Consider the following 15,488-nt stretch of genomic DNA (forward strand, 5'->3'; position numbering starts at 1 on the left):
TGCTTTCTCTGGAAGAACCAGCCAAGACAGCGTTAAAAGCAAAAGCACCTGTATTCAAACGAACAAAGTCAGTGAAAGCTGAATTTCCAGCGTCAGAGGAGTTGACGGAAATGATGGATGAGTCTTGGGCAGCGCCCGGTAAAAAGTATAAGATTCCTAGGAGATGGGATTCTTATTATCCATTTCCTGCTGGAGATTGTTCGAAGAGAGAAGTTCCTCCAAAAGTAGATGCACATGTTCTGCGACTCGTGCACAAATCTGCTTTGCCACTGTCATCTACCTCTTTGAATGATGTCACAGACAGGAGGGTAGAGAGCCTATTGAAAAATATTTTTTCTCTTGTGGGTGCAGTGGTAAGACCTGCTATGGCTTCGGCCTGGGTAGCAAAGGCAATGGGCGAATGGATAGAGGAACTAGAGAATGACAACCCCTCTCCTACTAGGGAGCAAGAGGATCGTCTTTGCCGTTTAAGACAATCTGCCCAGTATTTAGAAGAAGCAGCCATTGATGTAGGCACTGTTGCTTCTAAAGCTTCAGCCCTGGCAGTAGTCGCTCGCAGAGCAGTCTGGCTACGGACCTGGAAGGCAGATGCGGAGTCCAAGAAGGAATTGGAAGCATTGCCTTTCATGGGTAATATATTATTTGGAAAACCTTTATCGGATATCCTAGAGTCAGAGGCTGAATCGAAGAAGGTCAGATTTCCGGCTACCTACAACCCTAAGTCCAAGGGTTTAAAATTTTGCTCATTTCGCTGGCAAAGCAAAGCGAAAGGTAAAGAGGAGCCTAAACAACCCCAGTTTAAAAGGGGTAGGAAGCAGTGGGCTAGCAAAAAGCCAGCTTCCAAACCTGAACAGAAACCCTCAGCCTGAAGAGACGGGCCTCCGCCTGGAGGATTCCAGGGTTGGGGGCCGACTCCTGCAATTTGCACACACATGGCAACAGTCAACTACAGATGCCTGGGTGCAGAAGGTAGTATCTCAGGGGTATGGGTTCCTATTCAGGAGGCAGCCTCCTCAAAGATTTTTTTGCACCAGCCCGTCTCGTATAGAGTCGAAGGCCAATGCCCTGCAAGAAGCAGTCCAAAAATTACTGCAGTCAGGTGTGATTGTCCCAGTACCTCCATCACAAAAGGGACAGGGGTATTACTCCAATCTGTTTCTAATCCAGAAACCAAATGGGTCATATCGACCAATTCTAAATCTGAAGATGTTGAACAATTACATATGGATCCCGAAGTTCCACATGGAGACGTTACGCTCCATAATGTTGGCTATGGAACCGGGAGACTATATGGTATCTCTGGATGTGCGGGATGCTTACCTACATGTGCCTATAGCACTATCACATCAGTGTTACCTCAGGTTTGCCATCCTCAAGGAACACTTCCAGTTCCAAGCTCTGCCCTTCGGGCTAGCTACAGCACCCAGGGTGTTTACCAAGATCATGGTGGTTATGGCAGCTTGTCTGCGCAAACAAGGGATAAGGATATTCCCATACCTAGACGACCTATTAATCTTAGCACAGTCGCAAGATTTACTGTTGAGCCATCTCCAACAGACGATAGTTTGTTTACAGAGACACGGGTGGCTCATAAATTGGGAGAAGTCGTCCCTGAATCCATCACAGCGGATGGTTCATTTGGGAGCCATATTGGATTCAGACCTACAGAGAGTTCTCTTACCAGAGAAGAAAATAGTCAAGGTGCAGGTCATGGCTCAGGAAGCGTTGCAAGCCCAGACAATGTCAGTCCATGCAGCAATGCGACTGTTGGGTCTGATGGTATCAACGTTCGACATGGTGGAATATGCGCAATTCCACTCCAGACCATTGCAGCATCTCATTTTGACAAAATGGAACGGAAATCATCAAACAATAAAGAAGCAGATGATAAAGATTCCAGTAAATGTAAAAAGGTCTCTAGCATGGTGGCTACAGACAGACCATTTAAACAAGGGGAGACCCTTTTGGATAAAAGAGCGGCAAGTCCTGACGACAGATGCCAGCCTGCAAGGTTGGGGGGCGGTACTCGGAAGCCTATGGTTCCAGGGAAAATGGGCCGCAAGGGAAAGTCGCCTGCCGATAAATCTGTTAGAAATAAGAGCCATTTACTTGGCCCTAGTTCAGGCAAAGGGCAATCTACAAGGAAGACCAGTCCAGATCCGCTCAGACAATGCGACGGCAGTAGCATACCTAAATCATCAAGGAGGGACTCACAGCAAGAGTCTGATGGAGGAAGTAACTCCCATTCTAAAGTGGGCAGAACTCCATCTCCCAGCATTGTCAGCAGTATTTGTCCCGGGTGTACTAAATTGGGAAGCGGATTTTCTCAGTCGGCACACCATTCAGGAAACAGAATGGGCACTACACCCAGAAGTGTTTCAAACACTGGTGAACAGATGGGGTCTACCGGAGATAGACCTTATGGCGTCTCGTCTAAACAACAAAGTTCCGAGGTACGGATCAAGAACAAGGGACCCAGGAGCAGTCCTGGTAGACGCACTGTCAGTAGAATGGAGGTTTCAGCTGGCATATCTGTTCCCTCCAATATCTCTATTACCCAGAGTAGTGAGAAAGATAAAACAGGCAAAAGGAGCATTCTAATAGCTCCAGCTTGGCCAAGAAGGCATTGGTACACAGATCTGTGGAGAATGTCCGTGGAAGCACCGATACTGCTCCCTCAACGTTCAGATCTGTTAATGCAGGGTCCTTGTTGTCACAGTCATCTGGATCCCCTGTCTTTGACGGCGTGGCTGTTGAAACCTCTATCTTAGAGGCTAAAGGATTTTCAAAGCAAGTAATCCAAACCATGCTTAGAGCAAGAAAGCCTTCTTCGGCCCGTGTATATCATAGAATATGGCAAGCCTATATTCATTGGTGTTCTGGAAAAAAATACAATCCAAGAGCCTTTAAAGTAGCTAGAATTTTGGATTTTCTGCAGGCAGGATTGGATAAGGGGTTGAAGGTTGCTTCCTTGAGGGTGCAAGTCTCAGCGTTGACTGTATGGTTTCAGCAGAAGATTGCTGACCTACAGGATGTACGTACTTTTTTCCAAGGAGTAGTACATATTCAACCTCCATTTGTTCCTCCTGCAGCTCCCTGGGATTTGAATTTAGTTCTTAAATTTCTCCAGGGTCCTTTGTTTGAACCACTTGAGAGAGCAGATCTTAAGTAGTTAACGGTTAAAGTTCTTTTTTTACTGGCAATGGCGTCAGCCAGAAGAGTGTCAGATTTAGGAGCATTATCATGTAAGTCTCCTTTCCTAAGTTTTTTTCCAGACAGAGCAGTTCTCAGAACGAGATCTAGTTATCTTCCAAAAGTGGTGTCAAAGTTTCACCTGAATGAAGAGATTGTAGTCCCAGCTTTTCAGGTATCGGGACTATCTGCGGGAGAAGCGTCACTGGACATGGTCCGGTCTTTAAAAATCTACATAGATCGTACTAGTGCCATCAGGAAAACAGATTCCCTCTTCATCCTCAACGGATTCCATAGGAGAGGTTGGCCTGCTAGTAAACAGACGCTGGCGAGAGGGCTCCGAATGGTAATATCTGAAGCTTATTCTCATACAGATCTCCCTATTCCGGCTAATGTCTCTGCACACTCTACACGTAAGGTAGGTCCTTCTTGGGCAGCACAACAGGGTGCATCAGCAGAACAGATATGTAAGGCAGCCACATGGTCTTCCATAAACACATTCATCAGACATTATGCCTTGGATACTTTTGCCTCTCATGACGCAGACTTCGGGCGAAAGGTCCTCCTGTGCAATCAGGAGCGTCCCCACCACTAAAATGGCTTTGGGAATCCCAATGTTATCCTGTGGATAATCCTGTGGACCCAGCCAGAGAAATGAACATTATGGTAAGAACTTACCGTTGATAACGTGATTTCTCTTATGTCCACAGGTATCCACAGGGATCCCACCCGGACGCATCTGATTTGAGGATCTAGACAAACACTAAAAACCTCTTCCTTCTTGTATGGAAGGGTGTGCATGTGTGTTCTTATCGCCTGTACAGGTCTCTACCTAATGTTCCTGCCTATAATCGCTGTGGAAAGAACTGATCTGACTGAGTCAGTGGGCGGGACTATATAGTGGAGGCCCCAATGCATCCTGGGAGGCCAGAAAGCTCGTGACCGTGTTGGTGCCATTTTCGCTGTCGCTCGACAATATCCCAATGTTATCCTGTGGATACCTGTGGACATAAGAGAAATCACGTTATCAACGGTAAGTTCTTACCATAACGTTCATATCCTGTGCGATGATTCCAGCGACGGAGGTCCCGGAATTGACGTCAGATACCGGCCCTGCAAACGCCTGGTCATGCCTGGGTTTCCCCTACCACTCCCAGAAAACGGTCAGTTGACACCCATAAACGCCCTCTTCCTGTCAATCTCCTTGCGATCGGCCGTGCGAATGGATTAGTCGCTAGAAGCATTACACAGCAACGATGCTGTTTGTACCTGTACGACGCGCGTGCGCATTGCGGTGCATACGCATGTGCAGTTTTGCTGTTTTTTTTTACCTTATCGCTGCGCTGCGAAAATCGGCAGCAAACAATCAACCCGGAATGACCCCCTATGCCTGTAGATTGATCAATCGGTACCCACAAAGCTGCCAATTTACACAGGGATCAACACTAGACAACACTGACTGCTGAACTTTCTCCCTGTAGCTACAGATCAGTCAAAGAAGATTATTGCAGGACTGACCAGTAGGTGGCGATGAACGATCTGAGACCAACCCCGCCCATCGCTGTGGAGCTGCTCCTGGCTCTTACACCAGTCATATGACCTGCAGGAGAACGCCGCTGCCAGCTGCTGGCAATTCCACTTCCCATAGCAGTTGTCATGTCTGCCGGCGGGTGCTGCCTGGAGGTGTACAGCTGTATCTTTGACTACAGCACTCCTCGTATAGCGCTCATTAAGAGCAGGAAGGTTGGGTTGTTGAACAGAGTCGTCCAGCTGCTTATCCTCGCCTATGTCATTGGGTATGGTACACTTACTGTTACTTTTGATGTGTCTGTGTACTGTGCTGTACATCTCTGGCTGTCATTATAGTGTGTATATCCCAGGGAAAGTCGGGGAATAATTAGTTATAAAGCTATAGACCCCCATGCTCGAAGTCCTGCCATATGTCTCGGGTCTGTGCCTGCCAGGATAGTGGGACATACAGTACAGTACGGAGAGGGGTTTGACCTGTCTAGCTGGCTTCCTGATTAAGTACATATAACTTATTGCAGTGGTTCCCAAGCTGGGTGCTGCAGGACGGGGGCTACAGGTTGGTGCTCCCGAATTAAATAAAATGCTTTTGATCAATGTGACAGGCAAAAGCAGTGCTGGTGGCCGCTAATCATAAACTACAGTATGTGGCCAAAGAAGTGCAGCCCTGTCCGTCCACCACATAATAGCAAAGCACAATTTACTTATGACCTGTTGCCAGGCTTGGACTGGCCCACAGGGGTACAGGGGAAACCCACCGGTGGGCCCCACTGTCTGGGGCCCCACCTCCTCCTCTACAGGTTCCAGACTGTGCACTTGAATTGTACATTTTACATTTTATCATGCATGCAGCAGCTGAATTTACTGTATATATTTATGAAGGGGCCCAGACATTGCACTTTCTAATGGTTAGTCAAACCAATGTGTCAGGCCACACCCCCTGTACAGACTGGCCACACCCCTAAACATGGGCACCTATCACTGCATTCTTCCGGTGGGCCCTACATTCCCCAGTCTGCCACTGGGGGTAATTCCAAGTTGATTGCAGCAGGAAATTTTTTAGCAGTTGGGCAAAACCATGTGCACTGCAGGGGGGGCAGATATAACATTTGCAGAGAGAGTTAGATTTGGGTGGGTTATTTTATTTCTGTGCAGGGTAAATACTGGCTGCTTTATTTTTACACTGCAAATTAGATTGCAGATTGAACACACCACACCCAAATCTAACTCTCTCTGCACATGTTATATCTGCCTCCCCTGCAGTGCACATGGTTTTGCCCAGTTGCTAACAGAATTCCTGCTGCGATCAACTTGGAATTACTCCCACTGCCTGTTGCTGATTTTCTCAATAAACATTTGGTCTAGGGGTGCTGTGGAAAAAATGCTGATGCTCTCGGGCACTGCTAATCACAAAAGTTTGGGAACTACTAACTTACACAATGGGCAATCTGACTTTTCCAACATAAACTTTACTTAAAAAAAAAAAAAAAAATATTATTGCAGAGGGATACGTTTAATTTACTGGCTGTTAGGATACTGGCGGTCAGCATACTGACGTCAGAATCCCGACAGCCGTCACTACCGCCGGACGGATTTCCTGCGCAGCAGGGCTATTCCTACTCATGGGTATCCATGCTTCCGGCATTCTGGCAGGTGGGATGCTGCTGTTGGGATTTTGACAGCTGGCATCCCGTCCTCCATTAATCCATACCGAACCAATTGCAGAAGACTATGATTGTACCTTTATGAATGGACAGATCTAGAGTTTTTATTTAAGGGGATTTGTGGGGTCCCATATGACCTACCTCCCCTGCACCCACCTCACATTAGCCAAGCCAGATTAAGGGGTGCACCTGCTTTGGTCCCCCTCTCCGTGTCGTGTCACCCTTCCCAATGAGATCATGAATCTGTGCTCACGGAGCTGTGCCAGTCACTGGCCAAAGAACAGTGAAGCCTGCCAAGTTCAGTGTTCAAACAATGGCCATGCAGCACAACAACCGTCCACATCCTACCTGTCAACTACAGGTTCACATCCTGCGGCTGGTGGTGTGCAGGCCGAAACATCATTCTAGTTCACTACAGAGGGGACTGGCGAGTAATCCGGAGAGTCATGCTTCCACATCCAACTGGGGACTGCCACCTTATAAGAGATCATTCTTACTGTTGGCACACACACTGCTAATCTGTAAAGGGCACAGGTGACGCATGCTGTATCACATACCTCCCAACTTTTCATTTTTGTAAATAGGAACACACGCGCGGCAAAGCCGAGCGCTCCCGGAAAAGGGGTGTGGCCTAAGAAAAGGAGCGTGGCTTCGCGAGAGGACCCGCGCTCGCGAGCCACGCCCCGTTTTAGTCACTGAGGGGGCATGCCCAGCGCTCTGTGAGCCGCTGGCATGCCCCCTCTGACTCCAGTGAATAGACGCTGTGCGCATGCGCACAGTGTCTATTCACCACTGCTCTGCTAAGCAGGGCAGCGAGTGCATGAGCCTCCCAACTGCCCCCCCCCACACACCGTGGGACACTGTGGCCCGCAGGTAGGACAGCGGGACAGTCTCAAAAAAACGGGACTGTCCCGCGAAAATCGGGACAGTTGAGAGTTATGCGTATCAGGATACTGTGTATTAAGGAAGAAGTGCAGGGAGTGTATATCCCGTTACATCGGGCGCTAGGGATTTTTTAGAGATTAAAAAACACCTGGTTAACAAATGATTAGTATGGTAGCAGCTCCTACAGGGCAACTGGGTGCCTGATTCAAAGATATATCAATTAATGTTCTAAAGGAAACATTAAAGGAGCGCTGTTTACAAATATAAATTAGTTTAATAATAAGTATGGTGGAAAGGACCACCTAAAATAGTTGGTTTAAGAGTTAAAATCAAGAAACAGTGCAAATACAAATGCATAAACAATAATCACATTCACAATGAAGGATAAGTTAGCTGAAAACGGCCTGTGCGCCAATTATAATTGATATTGCAGTCCACAATGGTATATTATGCTGATGCCATCCGTACTGATAAGGGCATGTATAAGTGTCTCGACAGGTTTATTTAAAAAATCTGCTGATAATTATAGGCAAATGGATTTTGTTTGCTGTTTCTCACCCTTAGCATTTAAGTCCGTTCTCACCCATAGTTGTAGATGCTGATTCCCGTCAATGGCAGTTAGCGGAGGTGGCTCTCGGCAGCCGACAGCAGCTATATCGGATTATGCGGCAGAGAGAAACGTAGTTGCTGCGTATCACCTCAGCAAAACCGGGCTTTCCAAGCACAGCAGGGAGAGTATAGTAGCAGTGTGTCCAATTAATGGAAGTGGTGAGAAAGCGTCCCAATCCCTCAGTATCAGTAGCGGATGGTCCGTAAGAATCTCCAGCAGTGGACTAGTAGCAATGGTGACCCTCTACGCGTTTCTCCGCCCACAACACCGGCGGTTTCTTCAGGAAGTGTGAAATACCTATTTGGCAGGTGTGCATGTATTTAAATGGACAGCAACCAATCAGCTTTAGAGTCTCTTTGTTCACACCTGAAGGTGTAATTGGGTTTCACACTATATTGGGTCGTTTGCACATGTTTCATTCACTAGTTTTAATCAGGTGTATAGATTACATAGATTACAAATAAAGATACAGAATAAAAAAGAAAAAGGATAAAAACAAACATATTATATTGCCGCTGTCGGTGAGAAAGGTGCTGAATATAGAGATATAAGTGGTCTCATAAACAAATATATATATATATATATATATAGGTGCATGGAAGAACTTAATTCATGCAGATGAATTTAAACCACCTGCATTATAGTTTATAATAAATTTAGCATCAAATATGATGTATTTTTAATATTTGACCACCCTAAGTGTACCATATATTTGTAAACAGCGCTCCTTTAATGTTTCCTTTAGAACATTAATTGATATATACTGTGTATTAAGTTTACAACAGATGTTGCACATATGTTCACTGGTCTCATTGCTCTAGGAACATTATAATGTATGTGCCTAATAAAAGACATATTATTTCTGTAACTACACACCTCACACTAAAACAGCTTGTTGATTACAACCGTAACTCATGGTTTTATTGAATGTATTTTTATATATAGTCCATGCGTTATGAGTAAATGTTTTTTATATTGAATATTTAACAAGTGTTAAGACTAATTCATCTTTCTCATACGTCCTAGAGGATGCTGGGGTCACATCAAGAACCATGGGGTATAAACGGGATCCGCAGGAGACATGGGCACTTTAAGACTTTCAAAGGGTGTGAACTGGCTCCTCCCTCTATGCCCCTCCTCCAGACTCCAGTTTAGAATCTGTGCCCAGTCAGACTGGATGCACTCTGAAGAGCTCTACTGAGTTTTTCTGAAAAGACTTATGTTAGGTTTTTTATTTTCAGGGGGGCTGCTGGCAACAGTCTCCCTGCTTCGTGGGACTGAGGGGAGAGAAGTTAGACCTACTTCTAGTGAGTTTAAAGGCTCTGCTTCTTGGCTACAGGACACCATTAGCTCCTGAGGGTCTGATCGCTAGGTACGCCTGAATGCTCGTTCCCAGAGCCCGCCGTCACCCCCCCCCCCCCCCCCCCTTGCAGAGCCAGAAGTCAGAAGACAGGTGAGTAGAAAAAGAAAAGAAGACTTCAGTGACTGCTTATGAGGTACCGCACAGCGATCGCATGCTGCGTGCCATGCTCCCACACACAGCAGCACACTACAGGGTGCAGGGCACGGGGGGGGGGGGGGGGGGGCGCCCTGGGCAGAATATAAACCTCAAAATAAGACTGGCAAGAGGGGACATAGGTGCCTAGGTACTGTCCTAACCCCCACCAGTATAAATATTTAGTTGAAAAAAGCGGGACTGAAGCGTGCCATTGAGGGGGTGGAGCTTAGTCCTCTCAGCTCACACAGCTCAGCGCCATTTTCTCTGCACAGGCTGCAGACACGCTGGTCCTTCCTCACACTTCTGAATAAATATCAGGGTGCAAAACGGGGGGGGGGCACAGAAATATTGGTGCAATATATATATTTAATATAAAAGCGCTGCAGGTTTGGGGCATTCCTTAGTGTTTCAGAACCGGTGATTAGGTGCTGTGTTGTGGGCTGGCAAACTTCCTCTGTGTCTCTCTGACAGACTTTACTGTGGGTCTGTCCCCTATATGCCCGGTGTGTCGGTGGGTGTTTGGTACACGTGTGTCGGCATGTCTGAGGCTGAGTGCTCTTCCCACAAACGGCTGTGGGAGTGACCCTGTCTGCACCGCCGGTTCCTGATGGTACTTGGTACATGTGTGTCGACACGTCGGTGGCTGAATGGTTTTCCCAAAAGAAAACTATATTAGGGACACAGATGCGTGTGGGTGGCCATGTAGGCACCACCAATATCTGACTGGGTAAAAAAATGTGCATGATAATGTGATGCATATCAGAAAGGGTATATATATCTCTATATCTATATCTATATCTATCTCATGGAATCGGCGGCACTCCCTGTCAACTAAATAGTCAAAGACCAAGTGAAACTTTCTACGTTTCGATTTTAGTGCAAAATCATCATCAGGAACATGACCGCGGGTAACCTCACCGCTGACCGCAAAGTTCCCACCATTGAATATAATGGAGCGGCTTTGCGATGCGCTGTCTGCCAGCTCAGACGCGCATAGGCAATCAGGAGAGTGCCACGACGTGGCGCTCCCTGATTGTCTGAAGGGACCCTCTGTGACAGGAGTCACGGGGGGTCTCAGCGTTCGGGGAAAGGGGTCCCATGTGTAAACATGGGACCCCTTTCAGTTCGTGGATCGGGTATGCGGTTTGTTTTTTTGCCAAGTACGTGGATTACAAAAAAAAAAAGAACAGGACACACTGGATTTAGGCGAGTATTATTTTATTTTCAGGTACCCCGGATTCTACTTGGACAAGTGGACGGCGTGTGAACATAGGTAAGTATATGTGTGTAATAAAGTTGTACTTTCACGGTGTGCGTGTCCTGTTTTTATTTGGGTATTTTTTTTTCAGAACTACTACAGGTACCAGCGGGCCCGTCTCCCCCCCCCCCCGCATGCTGGTACTTGTGGTTCTCCAAGTACCAGCTTGCGGGGGAGGCTTGCTGGGACTTATAGTTCTTCTGCAAAAAACAATATTTCATTTTACACAAGGCTATCAGCCCCCCATCCGCAGCCCTTGGATGGAGGGGACGGCCTCAGGCTTCACCCCTGGCCCTTGGGTGGCTGGAGGGGGGGGGACCCCTTGATTTAAGGGGTCCCCACTCCTCCAGGGTACCCCGGCCAGGGGTGACTAGTTGGAGATTTAATGCTACGGCTGCAGGGACCGGTATAAAAGTGTCCCCCGCCTGTGGCATTATCTCTCCAGCTAGTGGAGCCCGGTGCTGGTGTAAAAAGTACGGGGGACCCCTACGCTTTTTGTCCCCTGTATTTTTTGCACCAGGACCAGAAGCAGAGTGCTGGTTCTAAAAATACGGGGGATCCCCAGTCAATTTTCCCCCCGTATTTTTACAACCAGGACCGGCTCAAAGAGCCCGAGGCTGGTAATGCTTAGGAGGGGGGACCCCACGCATTTTTTTTCTGAATTTTAACCCATTCCCACCCCTTCCCACTGAAAACCATGCTCTCTCAATATTAGTCAGTTAAAAAAAAAATATTATTTTAAAAAATATATAAATAATAGTTGTAAATCCTAATAGACAAACCAAGTACCTAATCCCTTCTAATATAAATAGATATGCTATTAGCAATAAAAAAACACCAAAAAAACATGTTTTTAAAATTTTTTATTAGATTCCGCCAGCGAAGTGAGGCGGAATGAAATTGACGAATTTACTGTGGAAAAGCACTGTTGTCGAATCGACATTCTTCAATTGAATATACTTTTGTCGAAAAGCCGCATTTTTACCATTGCAGACATGTAGAATTTGTCAACTGTCGAATTTCAAAAAGTCGAATCTGAAAAGTCTGTTTTTTTTTTGTCAAAGTACTGTATTGCATTGTCGATTTTTGTGTGTGTCGAAAATGCCCCGCTTTTCGACATTTTCGGCAATTCGACCGCAATTGCATATACCCCTGTGTGAGAAAGTCTGGGTCAGCCCTGACAAGATGGTTTCAAATCCACAAGAGAATTCTGATTGTTTATTCTTTTCCCGCTGCGGACAGAAAAAGTGGGAGTCACCCCCTGTTCTGCACGGGGCCCTGTCACAAATCCAACGGATCGTATGCAGGAAGCTACGTTATATTCTAGTTGTGTCCATGAGTACGTTAGTTAGACCTGCCATTACATGCGCATGGGGGAGTAGTAGTATTCAAAAATGAAAGAACAAGAAATCTGTCTAATCGTCCCGCGTGTTGCGCAGTCCGGAAAAAGGCTGCACTATAGTTCCCGTGGCCAAGACCGGTGTTTCTCCAGAACACCACAAATTGCTAAACAAAGAAAAATTTAGGCTACGGGTACCATCAGGCGCCTAAATGCAATGCATATCAAAGTGCTTACATGCAGAATGTATAAAAACCAAAAAACAAATACCCTCAACCCTTAAGGTCGACGTGAAAGTCCAGTTCCTGCTCCTCACACTTCCTCCTCTTAATGTGATAGCATGTAAAACAGAGGGGAGAGGGAAACTACATGTGCGGTACTGCACATGTGGTTTCCCTCTTCCTCCTCTTAATGTGATAGCATGTAAAACAGAGGGAAGTGTGAGGAGCAGGAACTGGACTTTCACGTCGACCTTAAGGGTTGTATATTTGTTTTTTGGTTTTTATACATTCTGCATGTAAGCACTTTGATATGCATTGCATTTAGGCGCGTGATGGTACCCGTAGCCTAAATTTTTCTTTGTTTAGTATATAAAAAAATGGTCGGGTACCTTGTCATCCGATGTAGATACCCTGGGGAGAGATGGGATACTCCCTACGTTGGGTCATATCAAGGACACTGCAGCATACTTTTGTGCGACTGCAAGGGATATAGGACTCTTGGGTTCACGGGCCAATTCCATGGCGGTCTCGGCTAGGAGGGCGTTGTGGATTCACCAATGCAATGTTGATTCCGAGAAGAAATGGAGTCTCTTCCCTTTGAAGGTGAAGCCTGGTTTGGTGACGGCCTAGTTAGTTTGATCTCGACAGCTGCCGCTGGTAAGTCTACCTTCTTGCCCTATGTTCCCTCACAACGGATGATGACACATCATTGTCGGATGCAGTCATTTCGGCCTAATAGATACAGATTCCCCTTTCTTTGCAGGTAGAGGAAGGAGAAAAGGGAAGAGGTCCGCAAGCTCTTCAAGATCACAGGAGCAGAAATCATCCTCTGTTTTCTGCCACATCCACCGCATGACGCTGGGACTCTTGCGGGAGCCCACACTGATGGGGCCACGTCTAAAACTCTCCAGTCAGTCCTGGAACGGACCTGGACCCGGGTTTTTTTTACGAATAGTGTCCCAAGGGTACATACTGGAGTTTCCAGACGTTTCCCCTCAACAATTTTTCAAATTACCGATTCTCCTCCAGACAGGGAAGGTAGTATGCGATGCAATACAAAGGTTGTATCAGGATCAGGTCATTGGCCTGGTTTCCCCTGTCACAACAGGGAGAAGGCTTTATTCAAACCTCTTCGTGGTCCCGAAGCCAGACTGCTTGGCCAGACCAATCCTAAATTTGAAATTCCTCAATTTCTACTTAAAGAAATGCAAATCCAAGATGAAATCTCTCAGGGCAGTGATTTCCAATCTGGAGAAAGGAGTTTTTTTTTCAAGGTCTCAGTAGACCTAAAGGAGGCCTAAGTACATTTTCCTCCGCATTAGGCTTACTTGAGGTTTGCAATTCAGGGTTGTCATTACCAATTTCAGACATTGCCGTTTGGTCTGTCCACGGCTCCAAGGATTTTCTCCAGGGTGATGGCAGTAATGATGGTTCTCCGTCGCTAGTAAGGAGTCACAATTATCCCGTACTGGGATGGTCTCCTGATAACGGCGAGGTCAAGGAACCAGTTGGTGCAAAACATTGCACTCTCCTTGACAGTTCTTCAACAACATGGTTGGCTCCTGAACTTGCCGGAATCACTGTTGGTCCCAACGACGCGGTTGTCGGTTTTGGGAATAATACTAGACACAGAACTACAGAGTTTTTTTTCTTCCAGTGGAAAAGGCTCTGGAGATCCAGAGTCTGGTCAAACAAATTCCGAGACCAGCAAGAGTGTCAATTCATCAATACATTCGGTTGCTGGAAAAGATGGTTGCGGCCTACGAGGCCACTCAGTTTAGCAGGTTCCATGCCAGGGTGTTCCAGTGGGACCTGTTGAACAAGTGGTCCAGTTCCCACCTACACATACACCGGAGGATAATCTGGTCTTCCAAGACCAGAATCTCACTACTGTGGTGGCTGCGCAGTTCTCACCTCCTAGAGGGGCGCAGGTTCGAGATCCAGGACTGGATCCTAGCGACCACGGATGCAGGCCTCCGAGGCGGAGGGGCAGTCACACAGGGGGAAAACTTCCAAGGAAGATGGTCAAGTTAGGAAACTTGTCACCACATAAACGGTCTAGAGTTAAGGGCCGTTTACAACGGGTTTCTACAAACGAAAAGCAGAACAGCAATGGCAGAAACCACAAGGATACAAGCGCTCTGTCGGCGATGTTTGTTCCAAGAGTGGACACCTGGGAAGCAGACTTCCTCAGCAGACACGATCTCCATCCAGGAGAGGGGAGACCTCCTCCAAGTAGTCTTGAAGAGGTGACATGTCGTTGGGATTTCCTCAAGTAGGAATGATGGCATCTTGTCTCAACAAGAAGCTTCAGAGTTCAGGGTCAAGGGACCGTCAAACAGGAACAGTGAATGCACTGGTGACACCGTGGGTGTTTTCAGTCGGTATATGTATTCCCTACGTTTTCTCTCGTTCCAAAAGTTCTGGGATCATAAAAAGGAAATTCGAGCGAGCCTCATGGTGCCAGACTGGCCAAGGAGAGCTTGGTATCCAGATCTCCAGGAATTACTCATAGGAGATCCCTTGGTTTTTTCTTTGCACGAGGACCTGTTGCGGCAGGGGCCATGCGTGTATTAGGACTTACTGCGGCTACATTTGCCGACATGGCGGTTGACCGCCAAAACCTAGTCCGTAAGGGTATTCCCACGGAATTAGTTCCCCACACTTATTCGGGCTAGAAAAGGGGTAACGTATATAAACATTACTACCATATTTGGAGAAAATAAGTTTCTTGGTGTGAATCCAAGAAGACTCCTACTTCAGAGTTTTCAGCTAGGACGTTTTCTCCATTTTCTACAAGCAAGGTGGATGCGGGCCTAAACTTGGGCTCAATTAAAATCGCCCTTATCGGGTTTCTTTCAGAATAAATTGGACTCCCTTCCAGAAGTACAGACTGTAGTGAAGGGCGTGTTGCACATCCAACCTCCATTTGTGCCCAGTGGCACCATGGGATCTTAATGGGATGTTGTAGTTCCTTCAATCACATTGGTTTGAACCTTTAAGTAAGGAGGGGTGAAATTCCTCACTTGGAAAGTGGTCGTCAGGTTGGCCTTGGCATATGCAAGGCGAGTGTCTGAGTTAGCGGCCTGGTCTCACAAGAGACCTTATTCGATCTTCCATGAAGTTAGAGCAGAGTTGGAAACTCGACAACAATTTCTACCGAAGGTAGTTTCTTCTTTCTACATGTATCAACCTATTGTGGTGCCTGTGGCTACCTTCGCTGAGTCGAAGTCTCTGCATGTGGTCAGAGTTTTGAAAATTTATGTCGCCAGGAGGGCTCCGTTTAGGAACAAA

The 15,488-nt window shown here is 46.7% G+C and overlaps 1 protein-coding gene across 1 annotated transcript in view; it reads left to right on the forward strand.

The window, feature by feature from the left end:
- Positions 1-4,779: 4,779 nt before the first annotated feature.
- The window catches only part of P2RX4 (purinergic receptor P2X 4), an 83,211-nt gene continuing 72,502 nt past the window's right edge, over positions 4,780-15,488 (forward strand). Inside the window, exon 1 of the mRNA XM_063964422.1 lies at positions 4,780-4,988. Coding sequence (XP_063820492.1) covers positions 4,849-4,988 — 140 coding nt within the window. The 5' untranslated portion in view covers positions 4,780-4,848. The remainder of the gene's footprint in view (positions 4,989-15,488) is intronic.

This window comes from Pseudophryne corroboree, chromosome 1 (genome assembly GCF_028390025.1).
Source record: "Pseudophryne corroboree isolate aPseCor3 chromosome 1, aPseCor3.hap2, whole genome shotgun sequence".
In the NCBI taxonomy this organism is placed as follows: domain Eukaryota; kingdom Metazoa; phylum Chordata; class Amphibia; order Anura; family Myobatrachidae; genus Pseudophryne; species Pseudophryne corroboree.